Here is a 20,241-nt window from a genome sequence, read left to right on the forward strand (position 1 = left end):
TCTCCTTCTTTCAACTCCATCTTTGCCACATCGTTGTCACTAAGAGGAAATGAAGAAATAATAAGGGTAAAGTGCTTAGAACAGTGCCTGACACATAACACCCAGTTACCATTAGCTACTATTAAGATTATTTTAGAAGGTTTTATTGCTTTTATTACTTTGATCTTCGTTGCCTAACGAAGAAATAAAGCAAAAATTCCAAATCTAGTGGATTAATTCTTTTCCCTTCAGCGCCCCATCCGCTTACTGACATAACTAGCTCTTCACCTAGAATTAATTACATCTTTGCGCTCGTTTGCCCGTCTGAAACCAGGGGATATATGGCTCGTGCACTAGGACAGCCTTAGGACCTAGACTGATGTCTGGGGCGTGGCTGTTGAGACGTGAACAGGCCTAGATGAGGCGGGCGCAGGTGAGAAGGGTAGAACCCAGTTAGGAGACCTCCGACCTGTAAATCAGTGTGGTCTCTCTACTTCCTAGGCAACCTCAGGCAAGGACTCCCTGTCTCACGGTTCCGTTTCCCCTTCTGCAGAAAAAGTAATTTATTATTTGTGGTGCTTCCTCTCTCACAGGGATGCTGTGAAGACCCTGAGGTAGGATGTCGGAGAGAGAACAGTCCGTTATTACAAGCCTGAAGCCTCAGAAATGGGAGGGAGAGAGGAAAGGGAGTCACGTGACAAACTCGGTCCTCTCAGGCCTCCGAGAGTTTGCCCTAGAACGTCTCATTTCTATGGTAGATGGCGCTGGAATTTCCGGGGCAAAGACTTTGCTCTTCCGGAGTAATTGCTACCGCTTCCGGGGCGGGACGCGGCGAACCGAGATTGCTGTTCTTTAGTTCGCTGCTGAGTCGTTTCTCTACGCTCCTTGTTGCAATGAGCTTTCTTAAAAGTTTCCCGCCGCCTGGGTCGGCTGAGGGGCTCCGGCAGCAGCAGCCAGATACTGAGGCCGTGCTGAACGGGAAAAGCCTCGGCACCGGCACCCTTTATATCGCTGAGAGGTAGGGTCTCTGGTCCCGAGTGCTGGCTTCCTGCGCGCCTCCTTCCCCCCGGGCGCGGGCGGTGCGGAGGAGCGGGGCGACACCACGACCTCTGGGGCTGCGGGGCGGGGAAGCGCGTGCTCCGCGTTCCCTTGGGGGTGCCTCTGCTGGGGTAAGATTCGACTGTTCCAGTGTCGTTTCCTCGGAGCCTTTTTTTCTCCTCATTCATTATGCTTTTCACCCGCCTGTTTACCGGAGGTCTGGTGGGGTGTTGCTTTTTATTCAAGGTCTCATTTTAAGGTTTTGAGTTTCCAGGCCCTGAGTTAGAGTCATCAGTGTGCCTGCCTTCTCGATGAACAGGAGAGGGAGGTGTTGCCCTGAGCAGGATATGTAGGTTTAGAGCAGATTATGCGGTATTTTTAAAGTTTGGTTAAGGAGTATAGGTTTTCTTCTGTAGGTATGGGTGGGGAGAGGAACACCTTCAACGCCACGCATGTTGGGGTTATATCCAGAAAGACCTGACTCTCATTTTCATTCTTAGAAGGAATTGCCCTTTTGTTTGGGTACCTGGGGCACTTTGTACTTTCACAGTCAGATAGACTTGTCTTAAATGTTGAGATTGTAGAATAGAGGTTCCCATTTCCATTGTATACGGTTCCATTCATCTTCAGGCCAACAGTGACACATTGAATCCTTCTGTCCTTCACATCTCTCTGACTTCTGCATCAGTTTTGTCTACATCCAGAGAAAATTCTCTGCTTCTAAGAGGTCACATGATTATATTGGACCCACACAGATAATCCAGGATAATGCCTCTATTTTATTGTCAACTGATTAGTAATCTAAATTACATACACAAAGTCCCTTTTGCCTTGTAACATAACACATTCACAGGTTTGACACCAAGGGGATATTGGAGTCATGGGGGCCAAAATTCTGACTACCACAGAGGGCACAAAAAGATGTAAAGAACCCTTGGTTTATAAGGAAATCTAGTCACTGAGCAAAGCTTAGGCTTTTGGCCAGTCACTGAGATAGGAAATATGGAGGGGAGGAAAAGCAAGTGTGGGGAATGAGTTTGGTCTGTATATGTGTGGATTAGTTGCACATATGAGCATGTTTCTTGGGAGAGTGGTGTTAAAGATGGATAGATTAGATACCCAAGAAGAGAAGAGGACCGAGGGTAGAACCTTGGGGACACATCTACACTAAGAGGTAGGTTATAGAAGAGACTTGAGAAAAGAGAGAGGAGCAGTCAAATAAAATCATATCTGAAAAGTACCTATTGGGTATTGACAAGGAGACCTTCAGTGATCTTGGAAGAGCAATTTCTTTTAAGGGGTGGAAAGTGGAACACAGATATGTTCCTAGCCCCTACTCAATCCCCTTTTTCTCCATGGCTTCTCTGTGTGTTCACTCTTCTATAATATAAATCCTGTTTTGGGAAGGTCCTATACTTGTCTTTCCATTTGGAAAAATTTCAAACCTAAAGAAGAGTTGCAAGCGTTGTTAATTAATACCCGTGGCTCCTTTGCAAAGATCCATCATTTGTTAACATTTTGCCACATTTACCTCTTTCTCTTTTTTTTCTGAGCTTTTTGAGAGTTGCAGACATGTCATCACTTCACATGTAAATACTTGAGCAAAAATCTAAGAATAGGGCTTCCCTGGTGGCGCAGTGGTTGAGAGTCCGCCTGCCGATGCAGGGGACACGGGTTCGTGTCCCCGTCCGGGAAGATCCCACATGCCACGTAGCGGCTGGGCCCGTGAGCCATGGCTGCTGAGCCTGCGCGTCCGGAGCCTGTGCTCCGCAACGGGAGAGGCCACAGCGGTGAGAGGCCCGCGTACCGCAAAAAAAAAAAAAAAATCGAAGAATAAGGACATTCTCTTGTATAACCACAATACAGTTATCACACTGAGGAAGTACAAACTCCTTTTTAGCTTTTATCTGTTTAAAAAATTTACTTATTTCAACTTTTCACTAACAAATCTTTTCTTTTTTTTTTTTTTTTTTTTGCGGTACGCGGGCCTCTCACCGCTGTGGCCTCTCCCGTTGCGGAGCACAGGCTCCGGACGCGCAGGCTCAGCGGCCATGGCTCACGGGCCCAGCCGCTCCGTGGCATGTGGGATCTTCCCGGACCGGGGCACGAACCCGTGTCCCCTACATTGGCAGGCAGACTCTCAACCACTGCGCCACCAGGGAAGCCCCCAAATCTTTTTCTTTAAGAAACTATTTTTATAAAATATACATACAAAAAGAATATAAATTATAAATATATGGTTTAGGAATTATAATTAAACTAACACCTGCATAACACCTCCAGGTTAAGAATAGAATATTACCACTACCTTGGACATTGTTGTTCATCCCTCTACTGATTGTTAGCTTTACCTCCTTGGTCTCTTTCCCTTTTTGTTCTTTCCCACCTAGCATTTCCAAATCTTGATAGACTCAAGATCTCAACAAACTGGGAAGGCTTCCTAGAGGATGTGACAAATGAGGATTAACAGGTGAATGAGGTGGGGCTAAGAGGAAACATTCTAATTAGAAGAAACAGAATGTTCGGAGGCAATGGTGAGAAACAGTATTGTGTGTGCCAGGGTATATATCTGTGTGCACACATGCACCCACACAGTTCAGTTCTTCATCTGAGGGACCGAGGGAGAAAGAGTGGAAACAATAAAGCTGGAGAAGGAGGGAGTCGTGTTTATGAGCTTAGTTTATAGCCCAAAGGTTTTGCGGAAACTATTTTAGGATTTTAGGCAAAGAGGAACAGGGTCTGATTTGGTTTTAGGTAGTTTTTCAGATGTGTATTGAGAGATTTAGAACTCTTGGGCTTATTTTCAAAGCTTAGTTTTCATAGAAAGTTGACTTTTTTCCAAATAAGGAAGGGAACAGAGGCATGAATCATTCAAAATAGATCATTTGAAACAAGTGAAATAAAATATTTATTAAATTAAAAATAGGTATCTTAAACTTATAAGTTATGCTCTTTTTATATCTTATTCCAAAATTAATTTAAAACCAAATAATTAAGCCAGCCCAAATTCAAGATCCCTCTTACCTTTCTGTCCTGTTTTTCTCCCCATGCCAGGAATAAAGTACAGTGATATTCTTCTGCAAAAGCATTGGAGATTAGCAAAACATTCCTCTGCGTCTTTACTGGCTTCCTGATTCTTGATTTTCCCTTATGTGACTCATGGTTTCTTTGGGACTGGGCATAGTTAGATATTTTGGTTTTGAGGGCTTTTCTTCTAGAATATATGAAAAGAGAATAAATAAAAATGAAAACTTAGTAATCAAGTAATCAGAGTGAACGTTGCTTTTAACTGAAACTTTCTTCTGTAGAGTACATAATCCACGTTCCTATATAAGATTATGAGAGCTCCATAGGAAATGCTGTGGTGAGGTAGCATTTGTGTTCTGCCAGCAGTAAGGAACTACAGAGTAATTATTATGTGCTTTTTAAAGTGAAAGCCATAATTTATAGGCACTGAATCTATGCTTATATTTCAGTTTTTCCATCTCCTAATTGAATCATTAAAGAAAGTTTTGTGGCTTTGGTATTTCAAATCATTTTGGACACCGAAATTTGGAATACTCCTTTCTGACTTGTGCTAATGCCAGGGGGTTACTGAGCTGAGAAAAAGGAGTTTATTTGCTTAAAGTAATACAGTTTTAGTAAGGGACTGGCAATATTTCTGTGACACATGAGCACTATTTCTTCTCCACATTAAGAGGAAAGCAGTGGAGGAAAGGCCCATAGAACACACACAATCCAATTACAATAATAAAAGCTATTTCTTTGGACCCAATGGGATGAGTCATTCTGGAAAATCATTTGTAGAGCTTTTACCACTTTAAGCATCTTAAGATTTATCACTTTAAGCTTCCCAGGTTTTCTTTTTCTCTTTTTTTAATAAGCATGTTGAATGGAAATCTTTGTAAATGACAGTGCATAATTTTTTGCTTTTCCTTTTTTTTAGTGTACAGTTCCTTATGTTTTAGTGTATTTACAGAGTTGTACAGTTTTACCACAATCTAATTCTTCCTTTGCTTTTGATAAGTGAGGGTCAAATGTTACACACTTATGCTATTAGACGTTGATTTCCTTTAGGGACTAAGGTATAAAGTTCAACCTCGCCTTACATCGGATATGAATGCTCTCAGACTGCTGTACTGTCATTGTTCCTGCACAAGGGAGTCCTAGGTTCTACTATTGTATTTGTTTTTGCTTCATTAGAAATAAGACCACCAGGCTTGTTAGAGTTGTATAGAAAATAGCACGATATGGGGGTTTTATTGTGTTAACCTCTTTTTAAAAGAAAAGCTTCATTGAGATAATTTACATAACATGCAATCCATGTATTTGAAGTATACAATTAAATGTTTTTTAATCTATTTACAGAGTTGTGCAGCCATCAACACAATTTTATTTATTTTTAATTTTTAATTAATTAATTTTTTTTGGCAACGCCACGCAGCTTGTGGGATCTTAGTTCCCCGACCAGGGATTGAACCGGGCCCTGGCAGTGAAAGTGACTAGTCCTAACCACTGGATCGCCAGGGAATTTCCAACACAATCAATTTTAGAATATTTTCATTCCCCCTGCAAAAACTGACACCCATTAGCAGTCACTTTCTATTTTCCTCCAGCCCTGTGCAACCACTATATTGCATTAACATTTTTTTGTGGTTTCGTAAGCATCTTTTTCGTACTTTTTTTCCTGCTAAGTGGTGAAGTATTACCAAAAAATTAGCCAGTCCTTGCTCAAAACTCAACGTACAGATTTTCTTGATATATTTCCTTTGTTATACCAATAAAATATTTGCATTAGACCACTTTTGAGGGAAAACTAGGTGTTGCTTATTTGTGGCTTTCTGTTAAAGCTGCAGAATAAATGAAAGGCTTCATAAAGTCTGCCTTTCAGTGTGATGATTATTTTCCAGCTTGTGGTATGATTACAGCCATTTCATGTGTATATCATTTAATGTAGGATTAGTGGAGAAATTAGTGATTTCTAGGTATTTATTGGATACTTACATGCTAAGCACTATGGTAGTGGTTTTGAAGAATGTTAAATAAAAGAATATGACAAGTTTTGTCGAGTAGCTCACGTTCTGTCAGGGTACATATAAGAATCTTTACCACAGAGTTAGGTGCTCAATAGTATATTACTGAGAAAAAGAAGAGGTCATTATGGACTGGAATAATTGTAGGGAGGGCTCTTGGAGAGGCTGAGACTTATTCAAATGAAGAGGATTTGCAAAAGCAAAAAAGGTGCCTGAAGACATTCCAAATACGAACAAGCATAAAAAGGCATAGAAACACACAGTCACTTTTCTGTGACTTAAGAATTGCATTTCAAATCTGTGTGAATAGAAGAAAATAAACTATAACAGAATTGGTCTTAAAGAAATTCAATTCCTGCTGTTGAATTTTCTTATTTTAGGAATATTTCTAAACAGTATGCTTGAATTTATTCACATGTATAAAAGTGTCCAAGCTGAACTTTTATAAACATTAGGACATTAAATTAGGATTTAAGTTCTGAAAATAATCTACTTAAAACATGTTTTTCAGCCGCCTGTCTTGGTTAGATGGCTCTGGATTAGGATTCTCACTGGAATACCCCACCATTAGTTTGCATGCGGTGTCCAGGGACCTAAATGCCTATCCACGAGAGCATTTGTATGTTATGGTGAATGCCAAATTTGGAGGTATGTATGGTATTATTTAACCTTGAGCTTCCTTTGGTAGTATATTATATTTCAAAAAGCAGTCTCTGATCATAATCAATGTAATAATCAATTGACTTATTTTGGATAATACTTTCTTAAGCAAAATTTCAGCACAGTAAAATAATTTGGCCTTTTAAAAAAATATTTATTTATTTATTTTTGACTGTGTTGGGTCTTTGTTGCTGCACATGGGCTTCCTCTAGTTGCGGCTAGCGGGGCCTACTCTTTGCTGTGGTGCGTGGGCTTCTCATTGCAGTGGCTTCACTTGTTGCGGAGCATGGGCTCTAGGTGCGCAGGCCCAGTAGTTGTGGCGCACGGGCTTAGTTGTTCCGCGGCATGTGGATCTTCCCGGACCAGGGATCGTACCCATGTCCCCTGCATTGGCAGGCAGATTCTTATCCACTGTGCCAGCAGGGAAGCCCATGGGCACTGCCTTGTATTTTCTATATACTTGCACTTAGAATTATTTAGCTATTGTGCGTTTGTATTTCTAGTTTTTCCTCTTGAGCTTAACTGTTTATTCTTTCTCTTTGTAAAGACATTTACATTTGGCATCCTTAGAGGCTTGGATCAGTGTACTTTGCTTCTAAGAGTTTAGGATAGAACATGTTTTGTTTTGTTACGGAAATGGTTCTCAATGGTGGACATGTTGCCCTCCCCCCGTATTTGGCAATGACATTTTGATTGTCATGACTAGAGGTGGAGAGGAGTGCTACTGGCATCTAGTTAGAGGCCAGGGATGGTACTAAACATCCTACAATGCATAGGACAGGCTCTCACAACAAAGAATTAACCAGTCCTAATGTCAGTAGTGCCATTGTTGAGAAACCCTAGGGTACAGGATTCCCAAGTCTTGCATAAAATACAAAGATTCATAAAAATCTAGTGTAGTTGATGAAAGAAGAAGCAAGAAAGATTTTAAAAATCCATTTATTTAGGCTGTCCACAATAAGTTGTAAGAATTCTGAATGAAAAACAAGTTAGGCACGACATAGAATCTTGTGCTTGATTTTTGTAAGTATAACTAAATAAGAAGTTTATATAGTATATTGTGTTAGTTTAATATGTTCATCTTTTGTAGAAATGAACTTAGGGGTTGAAAGGACAATTGTCACATCTTTAGTAAACTTTTTCTTTTAAAATAGTGGGTTGCTTTTCTTTGAAATAGTACATAAGAGACAATCCCATGAGTTTGCCTGTTGAGCTATTGCTCCTTCAATTTGAGATTTTAATATGGTTTCAGATATAAGATGAACATTTATATTGTTATACAGGTGTGGATCCTATTTTCCCAGCCTTTGTTCCTCTGGTCCTGATTCAGACTTTTTTTTTCTCTTTGGCTTACCTCCATTAGCCTCTAAAGTGGACCATCAGCTTATTGTTGAGAACGTTAGATTATTTTTAAAATGACTAAAAATACATTCCCATTTTTGAAAATTTAGAAAGTTTTAAGGAGACAGAGTATGGCACACACTACTATGATCTAGCATGAGATGATGAGTGTTTGTCATGGTAGTATTTTCTTTTCCTAATTGTAAAAATGCTATATTACATTTCTGTTTACTGCCTTAAGATAGATTCCTGCAGATATAAAAGAAGGTGTTAATTAATAGTAGTTATGTCTAGGGAGAGGACTAGAGGGTAGGGACTTTTTCCTTTGAATCCGTCTTGACTCTTACTTATTTTTATAGCAGCATGAATTACTTTTTTTTAAAAATTTTTATTGGAGTATAGTTGCTTTAAAATGTTGTGTTAGTTTCTGCTGTAACAGCAAAGTGAATCAGTTATATGTATACATATATACATAGATTTTTTTAGATTTCCTTCCCATTTAGGTCACCACAGAGCACTGGGTACAGTTCCCTGTGTTATACAGTAGGTTCTCATTAGTTATTTATTTTATATATAGTAGTGTATATATGTCAATCCCAATCTCCCAATTCATCCCACTCCCCCTCCGCCCTTGGTATCTGTAAGTTTGTTCTTTACATCTGTCTCTATTTCTGCTTTGCAAATAAGTTCATCTGTACCATTTTTCTAGATTCCACATACAAGCGATATTATACGATATTTGTTTTTCTCTTTCTGACTTATTTCACTCTGTATGACAGTCTCTAGGTCTATCCACGTCTCTGCAAATGTCACTATTTTGTTCCTTTTTATGGCTGAGTAATATTCCATTGTATATATATACCACATCTTCTTTATCCATTCCTCTGTTGATAGACATTTAGGTTGCTTCTGTGTCCTGGCTATTGTAAATAGTGCTGCAGTGAACATTGGGTGCATGTATCTCTTTGCATTACGGCTTTCTCTAGGTATATGCCCAGGAGTGGGATTGCTGGGTCTGAATTACTTCTGTAATTTGAAAAGTGATATCCATTCAGTTATAGAATAATAGTTACAATATGATACTATTCTGTTTTTTTAAATGCATTGAAAAAGTTTGGTAGTACCATAATGTATTCAACTACTTAGAATTATTTGGAACTCTTCAATATTTTTGTATTTTACTTTTTACAGAAGACACCTCTATTATATTTGACAATTTAATAACATTAGAAACAGGATAGAAAACGTCCTATTAAATCTATTTAAAACTGCTAACAGTGGCCATTTAAATTTTTTTCCTTTTTTGCTTATCTGTATTTTTCATTATTCTGCAGTGAACTTGTATGACTTATAAAAGGTAAAAAAAATTTAGTGGATAACCCCTTATTATTGATTCCTATGAGTAGAATTGCTGCATTAAAGGTAAATATTTTTAAAGCTCTTAACATATATTGTCAAGTTGCTTTCCAGAAAGTTTATACTTTCAGTACCTCTCTACCTTATCTTCATCTATATGGAGAATTAATATTTTTTTCAAAATGGTAACTGTAATATGCTAAACAAAAGTTATATATATATATATATATATATATATTTTTTTTTTTTTTTGGCGGTACGCGGGCCTCTCACTGTTGTGGCCTCTCCCGTTGCGGAGCACAGGCTCCAGTCGCGCAGGCTCAGCAGCCATGGCTCACGGGCCCAACCGCTCCGCGGCATGTGGGATCCTCCCAGACTGGGGCATGAACCCGTGTCCCCTGCATCGGCAGGCAGACTCTCAACCACTGCGCCACCAGGGAAGCCCCAAAAGTTATATTTTTAAGATGATTGGTTGAACATGTTTTGGTGGTTTTGGGGTCTTTTTAAGTGTTTTATTGACCTTTTTTTAAAAAGTATATTATTATGAAGTAATTCAAACATTGAAGAGTACAGAATAATAAAAAATTTCCATTATTTAATATCCAGTGTAGATTCTAACATTTTTCATAATTACTCTAGTCTAAAAGAAATAAAACTATATTAATACTACAGGAATCCTTTTTGTATCCCTCCCCATTTCGTTCTTAACTCTGTCTCCAGAGTTCATCTTAAAGATGGTGTGTGTCCTTTATGTCTATGCTTTTAGATTTTTACTGAATATGTATATACCCATAAGCACTATAATGGTTCTCTTTTGTGTTTAAATTTTTAATGTAAGTGGTATTATATATATTCTGCAACGAGCTCTTTCACTCACTTATATTTTAAAATCTCTTCATTTTGGTACATATAAATCACATTTATTCACTTTCAGCTGCTATCTCTCAAACATAGTATGACCAGGTTACAATACATCTATTTCCTTTTTTTAATTAACATTTATTTTTTATGTTTTCTATAGTACATATAGTAGTTCAGTAAACATTCATGTACAGACTCCTTGTGTACATAATATGTACTTAAATGAGGAATTTCTGGGTAGTAGGATAAACACATGTCTGGAATGGTTTTAGCAATTTCTACTTCCACCAGCAGCATGTGCTAGTTCTCTTTATTGAACATTTGTATTTTTTTCTTGCCAACAGACTTTGTTAATTTATCTTTTGGGTCAGTTAACTTTCATGGGCCTTAGTTTTCTCATCTGTAAATTGTTGGTGATGAATCACATCAGTGGTTTACAAACTGCTGCTGAACCCCTTGTTTCAAGGTGAAAGAAGCAGACATGACAATGGAACTCTACTTGATAGAGGCCTGACTGTACAGGTTTCCTCACCCCCACCATGACGTTGGGGCTTGGAATCCCTAGGACTCAAAGTATAGTGTGACTAGACCAGAGAGACTATCCAGAGTCTTTTTTAGCTCTAAAATAACAATGTTCTTATAATTTGAAGTAAAAAATTGCAGTACTTACATATATCAGTAAGCATCCTTTAAGAAATTCTTTTAGGCTTCTATTTTTGAAAACAAATAACATCATTAAAAAGCTATTTTTTTATTCCCTTTCTAGAAGAATCAAAAGAATCTGTTGCTGATGAAGAAGAGGAAGACAGTGATGACGATATTGAACCTATTGCTGAATTTAGATTTGTGCCTAGTGATAGATCAGCCTGTGAGTATTCTGTGGAGATGATTCTTTTCCCTTTAAATACGAAGCATTCCCTCATCCCTCCCCCCACACACTTACCTTTACCCTCATTACCTCTGTTCTGTTGCTTTTTCTTCATTTTAGCATCTGTAATATCATTGAGGACCAGATAACTATTAATATAAAGATTGTGAATGAAGTGATAGTACAGTAGATGCCATGTTGCCTGGTATGTTTTGTGAGTGGAGGAATATGTTATTTTTATGGACTTGATGCTGTTGACTGTGAATCTCACTGGATAGAGGACAGAGGACTCATGGCATTTCCAAAGTGGAAGATGCCAGGATAGCTGGAAAGAGCCCTGCGAGCTGAGGGGCTTCACCCTGAGGCCAGTGGTCTGACCAGGACACTGACACTTTTTTTTAGAAAAATCCAGCCAGGCATGAACGGATGTCAATAATGTTTCGAAATGAACTCTTATTATTTTGTGGTGTGTCCATTGCTATCAAGCACTTTTCAAGATTGATTCTCCTTGGAATTTGGGGTTTTATAAATGTTGTGACCCTAGTATACCTCTTGTCTACTCATTAAATTTATTTGCCCTGATGGTTATTTTATTAAATTTTTATTGTACATTGGTCAGAAAAAAATTAATTAGGAATTTTTAATTTACTTGTTCAGTGGAGGCCATGTTCACTGCAATGTGTGAATGCCAGGCTTTGCATCCAGATCCTGAGGATGAAGATTCAGATGATTACGATGGAGAAGAATATGATGTGGAAGCACATGGTTAGTGAAGTGGAATTTTTTAAGTGTTTGTGTATGTGTTTCATTTTAAGCATCTATTTGTATAGGATATGGGATTATAGTTCTTTATATCTCTAAGTATCCATATAGCTTGGTTTTTAATTAAAGCGAATGGCACAATTCATGTCTAAGCCAAATTAGAAAATTTCATGGGCTTCCGAGGCTTGAGAGCAAAAAATAGAGATTACTCAGGGGAGAAAGTGGATAGAGATAAATGGAAGGAAAGAAAATGATAGGATAGCTGGTAGTCGGGAGAGTCTTTTAAGTTGATCAAGTTGCTCTCAGAAAACAAACCTTCTCTCTCCATTGCTTGGAACCTGTATCATCTACATCTTTAACATATTCCATCAAACACTTCATTGCCAAAGTAATTTCTTTTTCCCAGAACCATACTTGATTTATCTAAGAATATCTCCCTTTACCTCCCCAGAGCATAATGCAGTCACTAGCTTGGTGTAGAGTCTTGTTACTTGAGGTGCCTGCTGTTCTCTTTTCTTTTTCCCACTGGTCTCATGTATACAAGTTTGGCTCTCTAAAGCGTTTTCCTCCATATGTACCACTTCCTGGCCTGAGAACACTCATTTCTGGGATTCCCCTTTATATATCTAAATGCATTCTCATCTTTGCTGAGATTTTGGGGTAATTAAAATTTTTTTTAAATAAATTTATTTGTTTTGGCTGCATCGGGTCTTCGTTGATGCACGTGGGCTTTCTCTAGTTGCGGCGAGTGGGGGCTGCTCTTCATCGGGCTGCGCGGGCTTCTCATTGCAGTGGCTTCTTCTGTTGCGGAGCACCGGCTCTAGGCGTGCAGGCTCGGTAGTTGTGGCTCACGGGCTCTAGAGCACAGGCTCAGTAGTTGTGGCATACAGGCTTAGTTGCTCCACGGCATGTGGGATCTTCCCGGACCAGGGCTCAAACCCGTGTCCCCTGCATTAGCAGGCGGATTCTTAACCACTGTGCCACCAGGGAAGTCCCAGTTTAATTTTTTTAATCCTGTACTTTCCAGAATTTCTCATGTTTTTAAATTTAATTAATTAATTTTTGGCTGCGTTGGGTCTTAGTTGTGGTGTGTGGGCTTTTCTCTAGTTGTGGCGCGTGGGCTTCTCTCTTGTTGTGGCACACAGGCTCCAGAGTGCACTGGCTCATTAGTTGCAGTGCACGAGCTCTCTAGTTGAGGCATGCGGGCTCTCTAGTTGTGGGGTGCAGGCTCAGTAGTTGCAGTGCATGGACTTAGTTACCCTGCGGTATATGGGATCTTAGTTCCCTGACCAGGGATCGAACCAGCGTCCTCTGCATTGCAAGATGGATTCTTAACCACTGGACCACCAGGGAAGTCCTCAAAATTTCTGATTTTTTAAAAGGAGCATGTATTTTAATCAGTAAAAAACACTCATGTGTAAAATTCCCACCTTGGGATAATCCAAGACTCCCTAACCTTAGGAACACTCTCTTTTCCTTCTAGTCTCTGGACATTTGATTCTTTGGGAATTGCTGTTTACTGGCTTGTTATGTCTTGGAATCCCTTTTCATCCTAGAGAGTAGAGACATTTTCTTTGTATCTCTGTCTTCAACAGATGGCTGATATATGTATGTTAAATGAATGTTGAGTGTTTTCCTGGGAGCCTTTTTTCATTTTAGCTTACCTTCAGTAAGTACATTATTGATTATCTTTTTTTTTTCTAATTGTTTTTTAGTAGCTTAAAAGCTTTTTATTTATTTAGAACAAGGGCAGGGGGACATCCCTACATTTTATACCTATGAAGAAGGATTATCCCATTTAACAGCAGAAGGCCAAGCCACACTGGAGAGATTAGAAGGAATGCTTTCTCAGTCTGTGAGCAGCCAGTATAACATGGCTGGAGTCCGGACAGAAGATTCAATAAGAGATTATGAAGGTGAGTACACAGAATTAACTCTTTATAGCATAGGAAGCAAACATAGAATTACATAGAATGGGAATTCTATGTTAAAATTTTTTTTTAACTTTTTCCCTAACTACAAAGATAATCTATGTTCATAGTCAAAAAATTTTTAATGGGCACAGGCAAAGAAGAAATGAAAAATCAAGTAGAATTCTAATTGAGAGACATCTGTTACTTTCCTGCTGCATATCTTTCCAGTCTTTTTGTTTGCTTGCTTATGTAAGTGTATGTGCAGGCACACATTGATGCTGCCATTTTAATTTTTTAAATGAATTCCTGCATGATTATGTGCAAAACTAGTCAGTTGATTAAGAGGGCTAGACAGCATTCAAGAAACTTGGGTTTTCTTTTAGTGACAGACATTTGAACCTTACACAAGTGGCTTTAACTGTTTGTTTCATTTGTCTCATATTTGTAAGCCACTTTGTAAATATTTTACCTACTAGACTGGTTCCCTTTTCTAAGTGTCCTATTTCAATTAGAATCTTAACGTATTTCTTTTGACTTAGCCTTTACCATTTTTTCCCTTATCCAGTCCAATACTGAGTTCTATGGATTTTTCCTTTCAATGACTTTTCAGATCTCTTTGCTATAATTACTGCTATCCTTCACACCTAGGCCCTTTTCTTCTCACACTGGATTTACAATAGTAAATTTTTTGCCTCAGTCATTCCTTCCTCCAGCTCATTGTGCCATATTAATCTTCTGAGAACACTGTGTGTCATCCCTGTATAAGGATGTCCCCTCAGTGATTGTCTGATACTCACCATATGAAGTTCAAACTCTTCTCTCTGACTCTGAAGAGACAGCTGTGTCTCTGCCCCACTTGTCTTCAGTCTTGTTCCTACTACCCTCAATAAAATTTAGATAGTGCTCTTATTTGCCAGGTCCTGATTCAAGCACATTATATATATTTGCTCATTGAATCCTTCCAAGAACCCTCTGGTAGATGCTGTTATGATCCCCATTTTACAGATGAAGAAACTGAGGCACAGAAAGGTCACATAACTTGATTGAGGGCAAATAGCTAGTAAGTGGTAAGAGGATTAAATGAACTAATATGCAAAAACAATATGCCAGGCACTGTTGCGAGCATTTCTTGCATCTTATATGTATTCATTTCAGTATTTTATGTTGCTGCGCAGTCTTAATACTTCTAATTTTTAGTGATGCAGAATGTTCTTAAAGAGGGTTACCATAGTTTTTCTTTTATTGGTCCATTTAAGTTTCTCTCATAATGTTGTGATCAGTATCTCCATGCACATAGCATTCTGACCTGGGGGTCCTGAAGTTCTGGGATATTTAATTTGGAAAAACTTAGGTTTTGGGTCACACTGTTTTTCCTTATGTCTCCTCTCCATTTTAAGCCCTAGATGGTGAGCCTCTAACACAGACTTTAGGGTGAGATGGCTCAGGTGATTTCTAGTGCTCTGCCAAACTCTTAGCTGAAAGAATTCAAGATATTACTTTTTTTATTATAATGATTAACTGAAGAGTACCCTTGGACATTGAAAAATCTTTCATCACTGAAGGTTTTTTGTTGTTTTTAATTGTAAAATTCCTTATTTGATGCTTTGTAGCAAGTGATTTTAAGGTCACAAACACTTGTTGCTAAAGTGAGATTTTTGGACTTGTATTCCTAAGCCTTATTAGTGTATGGAGGCTTGCCTATATATAAAACTTCTTCAGCCTGTACCATTCTCTATCTTCTAAAGTCCTGGGTACCCATATCACTCTTTTGCCATTTATTTATTTGACCTGTGCATTTTCTTTTTTTAAATTTATTTTTAAAATAAAAATTGTATATATTCAAGGTGTACATGATGTTTAGATATATACATGGTGAAATTTCTACTGCTGGCATTTCAGTGCTTTGTGTGTTTATTTATGTAAGAGGTGTTTGTTGAGCTACAGTGCCAGGTACAGAGAATACAAGAGTGCTCAAGAGAGATGCGGTTATATCTATCAATGACAATCTAGTGGAGAGAAAAATAAATTAACTAGGTAGTTATAGTACATTGTGATACAGCATTGAGATATAGGGGAGACTTGAGGAAGTGTGGAATCGGAGACTGGGCCTGTCACTCAGCTTGGATAGTCAGGGAGAGATTCAAACTTCATGGAGTAAGTGACATTTAAGCCAGAATCTAAAGATGAATAAAAATGAACCAAGTGAAGAGGGATTGCATACAGTTTGGGGAGAGAGGCAGGTAAAGGGATCAGTCATGTGCAAAGGTTGAAGAGACCATTTAGCTTTGGGGAACTGAAAGTTCATATGTCTGGAACTCTGAGTGTGAAGGGTAGTTATTATAGCAACAGATAAAGGTGGAGTAGTGAACTGGACTGTATATTAAAGGAACTTGAAAGCTGTGTTAACGAATTTCAACTTATGCGTAGGTCATTGGGAAACCATTGAAGAATTTTGGTTTGATTAGTGTTTCAGAAGATGACGTTGGCTATGATACAAAAAATGAATTGCAGAGGGAAATACTAGAGGAAAGAAGAGAAACCCTGTTAAGTACTTTATGATTTAAATTAGATAAGAGATAGTGGCCTAAATTACGGAGTGGTAGTGCATGTCAAAAGACAACAGATTATGCTCCGCACCTGGAGAGGCCACAGCAGTGAGAAGCCCACGTACCACCAAAAAAAAAAAAAAAAAAAAAGACAACAGATTTGAGAGATATTTAAGAGATAGAAGCAACAGAAGTTAGAGGCATGGTAGGGGTTTCTGGGTTGGGCAGGTAAAAGGTATCCTTTTGCAAGACTCTTTGGAGAGAGAAGCATTTTCTACGTGGAAAGATGATGAGTTAAGTGTTGTTTTTGCATGCCCTGCTGGATATCAAGGTGGTGGTGTGCCAGTGGGCTGCGGGCAGAAGCCAGTCTGTGGTGGGCTAAAGAGTTGAGGGGTGAGTGGGAAGTGAAGAAGTGGAGAAAGCAGCTTTAGGCAACTCTTTCCAGAGGGCCTTTTTTTTTTTCTTGTCCTCCCCCCTCCTTTTTTTTTCAATGAGATAAGAAAAAGAGATAAATAAGAACCTCACTCTACTTATTTAGTCTTCTCTCCTGAATTATGTTGTAAGCTTATGAAGATAGGACTTCATATCATAAAAAAGTCACACAGTAAACACCTAGCACTGTTCTGTGAAGAGAGAACAATGGATGCTTACTGCATTTGAAAGTCCCTACCTAGTGTTCTTTCAGTGTTCAGGTTGAGAATTGCGAATTAAATGTTAAATATATAGACTAATTTTAACTTGGCCTAAATCCACAGGTGGCATTTTTCTTTCTCAGTTTGTTCCTTGGTACTTTTAATTTTCAAAAGAGAAAGAAACTGCAACTCCTACAAGCAGGGAGCAGTAGCTTCCTTCTGGTCTAACTATGAACTGAATCTTTACCTATCTGAAGTGCTTAGTAGACTGTTGCTCAGTGGTTAATTTTTTCTTCAGATGGGATGGAGGTAGATACTACACCAACAGTTGCTGGACAGTTTGAGGATGCAGATGTTGATCACTGAAAATGATTGATGCTGCTTTAGGGTGAGTAGTTTATTTTCTCCCTTGTCACTGAACATGAAAATCATGTGAAATAATTGATTTTTATTTTCATAATTGAGGAGAACTCTATAAAATTAGCAGTTGTGGAGAAATGTTAGTTATCCATTTATGAAATTATTTAAAATTGTGTAGGTTTTTTCCCTAAGAAATCAAGATCTGCCAACATGGTGGTGTTCAGGTTAACATTTATTGAGCACTTATTACATGCCAAGCACTATGCTAGGCATTGAGAGTACATGGAAGAATAAGACATACCCATCTTCAGTGAATCAGGAGAAGGACATTACCCTTTGTTCAGAAACAGAGATCTCCCTGGTTGGCTCAGGTGGGAACAACAGAGCCTGAGGTCATGTCCTGCTCTGCTCAGTCACCTTTTCCCACTTGTGATGTTTGAAACCTTAACATACTCATCAAAAAACACAAAGCAGAGATTTGCTGCAACTCACTACTTTTCAGTTGAGGGAGGAAGTAGAAGTCATTCCAACCTGAGTTTAAGCCTTGAATCATAATCTTGTATCAGTTTCCCTCGTTTTGAATATAATGGAGGACCAAGGTCCCGGGCACTTCAGTGTTAAAGGCTGATTTGCCAAACCATATCAAGTCCACGTACAGTTGCCCAAAAGCTATCATTTCCCAAGTTGCTTCATTCCTGCTTTTCTTGAGGGACATGAGTTCACTGCCAATTTTCTCTCCTCTGACACACTCTCATGAGCTTTGCCTGAAGTTTGTTCCTGACTGTTTACTTGTTACATGCTACTCTGAGAAATAAATTGTCCTTTGTCAGTTTGAGTATCTCAACTGTATGTTAAATACTAGCTGAAGGTCGTATAGCTAGTTTATATCATACTGAGCTAGGATTAGTAATTAGCAACCCTTCCTTTAAAAACTCTAAGATCAGGAATAACCTGGCAGTCCAGCAGTTGGGACTCTGTGTTTTCACCGCCGAGGGCCTGGGTTTGATCCTGTCCGGGAACTAAGATCCCACAAGCTGTACAGCATGGCCAAAAAAAAAAAAAAAACCTCTTAAGATTTTTACACTGTTAAATTGTTGTTCCACTGTCCCCTTTACAATGTCCTTCTACTGCTGACCTTATAGCATTTTCTTGAATACTAGCTGTTTTCCATTCTTTGAGTACTTATACCCAGGTCCTTTGTTTCATTAAAGCATATAGTAATAACATGGCAAGATTTATGTATTTTGGCTTGAGTTTTATACCATTGTCAGTCATCCAATTAGATTGTAAGATCCCTTGTTTTTCAAGTTCCATTTACCTTCCAGATTATTGCCATTGTGAATATAACATCGCTTCTTATAGTAACCATGAATTGTGATAATGGATCTCTGCCTTCCTCTTAGATGCCAGTGGAACTATTAGAAAATAATCTTAAGAGTTCTGTGATTTAATATCTCTTTCTTTAAATATTTATTTCCACAACATTTACTTCTGTCATTGGTAGCCATATAGTCTAAAATCAGCAATGTCTCCTCTGCAGTTAGCTAAAATCATGTGTTCACGTTGCTGGAGCTCTGTTAACATTAATTTTCAGATCTCACAGTTCCAGATGTCAGTATTTCACTATTCTCCTTCATGGGAAATCTTTCAGTACCAATATAAGTCTTCTTCCCTTATTTCTCAGATTCTTATTTATTACATTCTTTACAGCGTATGGGTTTTTTCAGTAACTTTTATTGAAACTGGAAAACAGATGTTTTGATCTGGCTTTAACATATTTCTTCTTGAAAACAGACTATTCAGAGAACACCAACTACTCTACTAATAAGATTGAGAAACTTATTTGGTATGTCACTAATGGTTACACAAATGGGATGTTACAGTATTTTCCTGGCAAGGATTCTTTGTAATGCAATTTTATGGTGAAATAACTGTAAAATAGCCCAAACTTTCTAATGAGCTGATGATTTGTTTTCCGTTCATTTTGTGCTACAGCTGGAGGAGAGAGATACTTTATTCATAAAGTTTATATAAGTTCTTCATCTGGATAATTGACCTCAATTCCAAACAATGTCTGTAAATTTTTAATCATTTAAAATTACATTTGCTTTTGAGGAGTGAACAAGGAATAATTAGAGTGTGTATGCAACTATTAAAAATTTCAAGATAATGGAACTAGGACCTCTCAATGCATGAGATAGGGTGGAGGGGAAGGCACATGAATAGTGGAATCACAACTCTACCACGTACCAGCTGTGTGCCTTTGGACAGGCGTATAACTTCTCTAATTCTCAGTTACCTCTTCTGAAAAATGAGGATGATAGTAAATACCTGGCAGGATTGTTGCAAAGACTGAGATATAATATATCTAAGTCCCTGGCACTCTTGACTAGGCATTTAATAAATTAGCTATTATTATTATAAACACTATAAACCTTTTGTTTTTCAGATTCTGCTCATAACTGTAGGAGAGAACTTGGTGCCTCTTCCACTGTGGAGTGGGTATTGATGAAAGTCTTTTTCCTTCTCCAAAACTTACCTGAACCAGTTCTTTCTTGAGACAGATTATACTGAGACAACAAGTTGTCGCCAGCACAAGAAACTATGACCTTTATTAACAAAGGTGAATTAACTTAACCAAGAGGGTATTTGTAGTTTATCATTTACTCCAAAACTTTGTGTCTAGGTGTACCCTCTGTAGGCTTATAATTCCTGCCTTCACTATATGCATCCTCATAACCTAGCAGGACTACATGGTGGAAATGCACTGGCACTTGAAGGTGTAGGTAGACTGCATGGGAAAGAGAGGGGCTGAATACAAGATATACACCTTAGGGCCTAAGAATACCCTCACTCCTTAAAAAAAGAAAAACAGAGATCTCAGATAAATCC

At 38.4% G+C, this 20,241-nt stretch overlaps 1 protein-coding gene across 1 annotated transcript; it reads left to right on the forward strand.

Annotated features, from left to right (window-relative positions):
* Positions 1-872: 872 nt before the first annotated feature.
* On the forward strand, positions 873-19,889 carry CLNS1A (chloride nucleotide-sensitive channel 1A; the record flags this gene model as incomplete). Its single annotated transcript, XM_079708354.1, has 7 exons — positions 873-997; positions 6,562-6,698; positions 11,035-11,136; positions 11,794-11,901; positions 13,641-13,814; positions 17,288-17,377; positions 19,799-19,889. 6 exons carry the CDS (start codon positions 873-875, stop codon positions 17,353-17,355), a joined length of 714 nt encoding a protein of 237 aa, XP_079564480.1. The 3' UTR covers positions 17,356-17,377; positions 19,799-19,889.
* Between the last annotated feature and the right edge of the window lie 352 nt (positions 19,890-20,241).

The sequence above is a fragment of the Hyperoodon ampullatus genome (genome assembly GCF_949752795.1).
Source record: "Hyperoodon ampullatus genome assembly, chromosome: 7".
In the NCBI taxonomy this organism is placed as follows: domain Eukaryota; kingdom Metazoa; phylum Chordata; class Mammalia; order Artiodactyla; family Ziphiidae; genus Hyperoodon; species Hyperoodon ampullatus.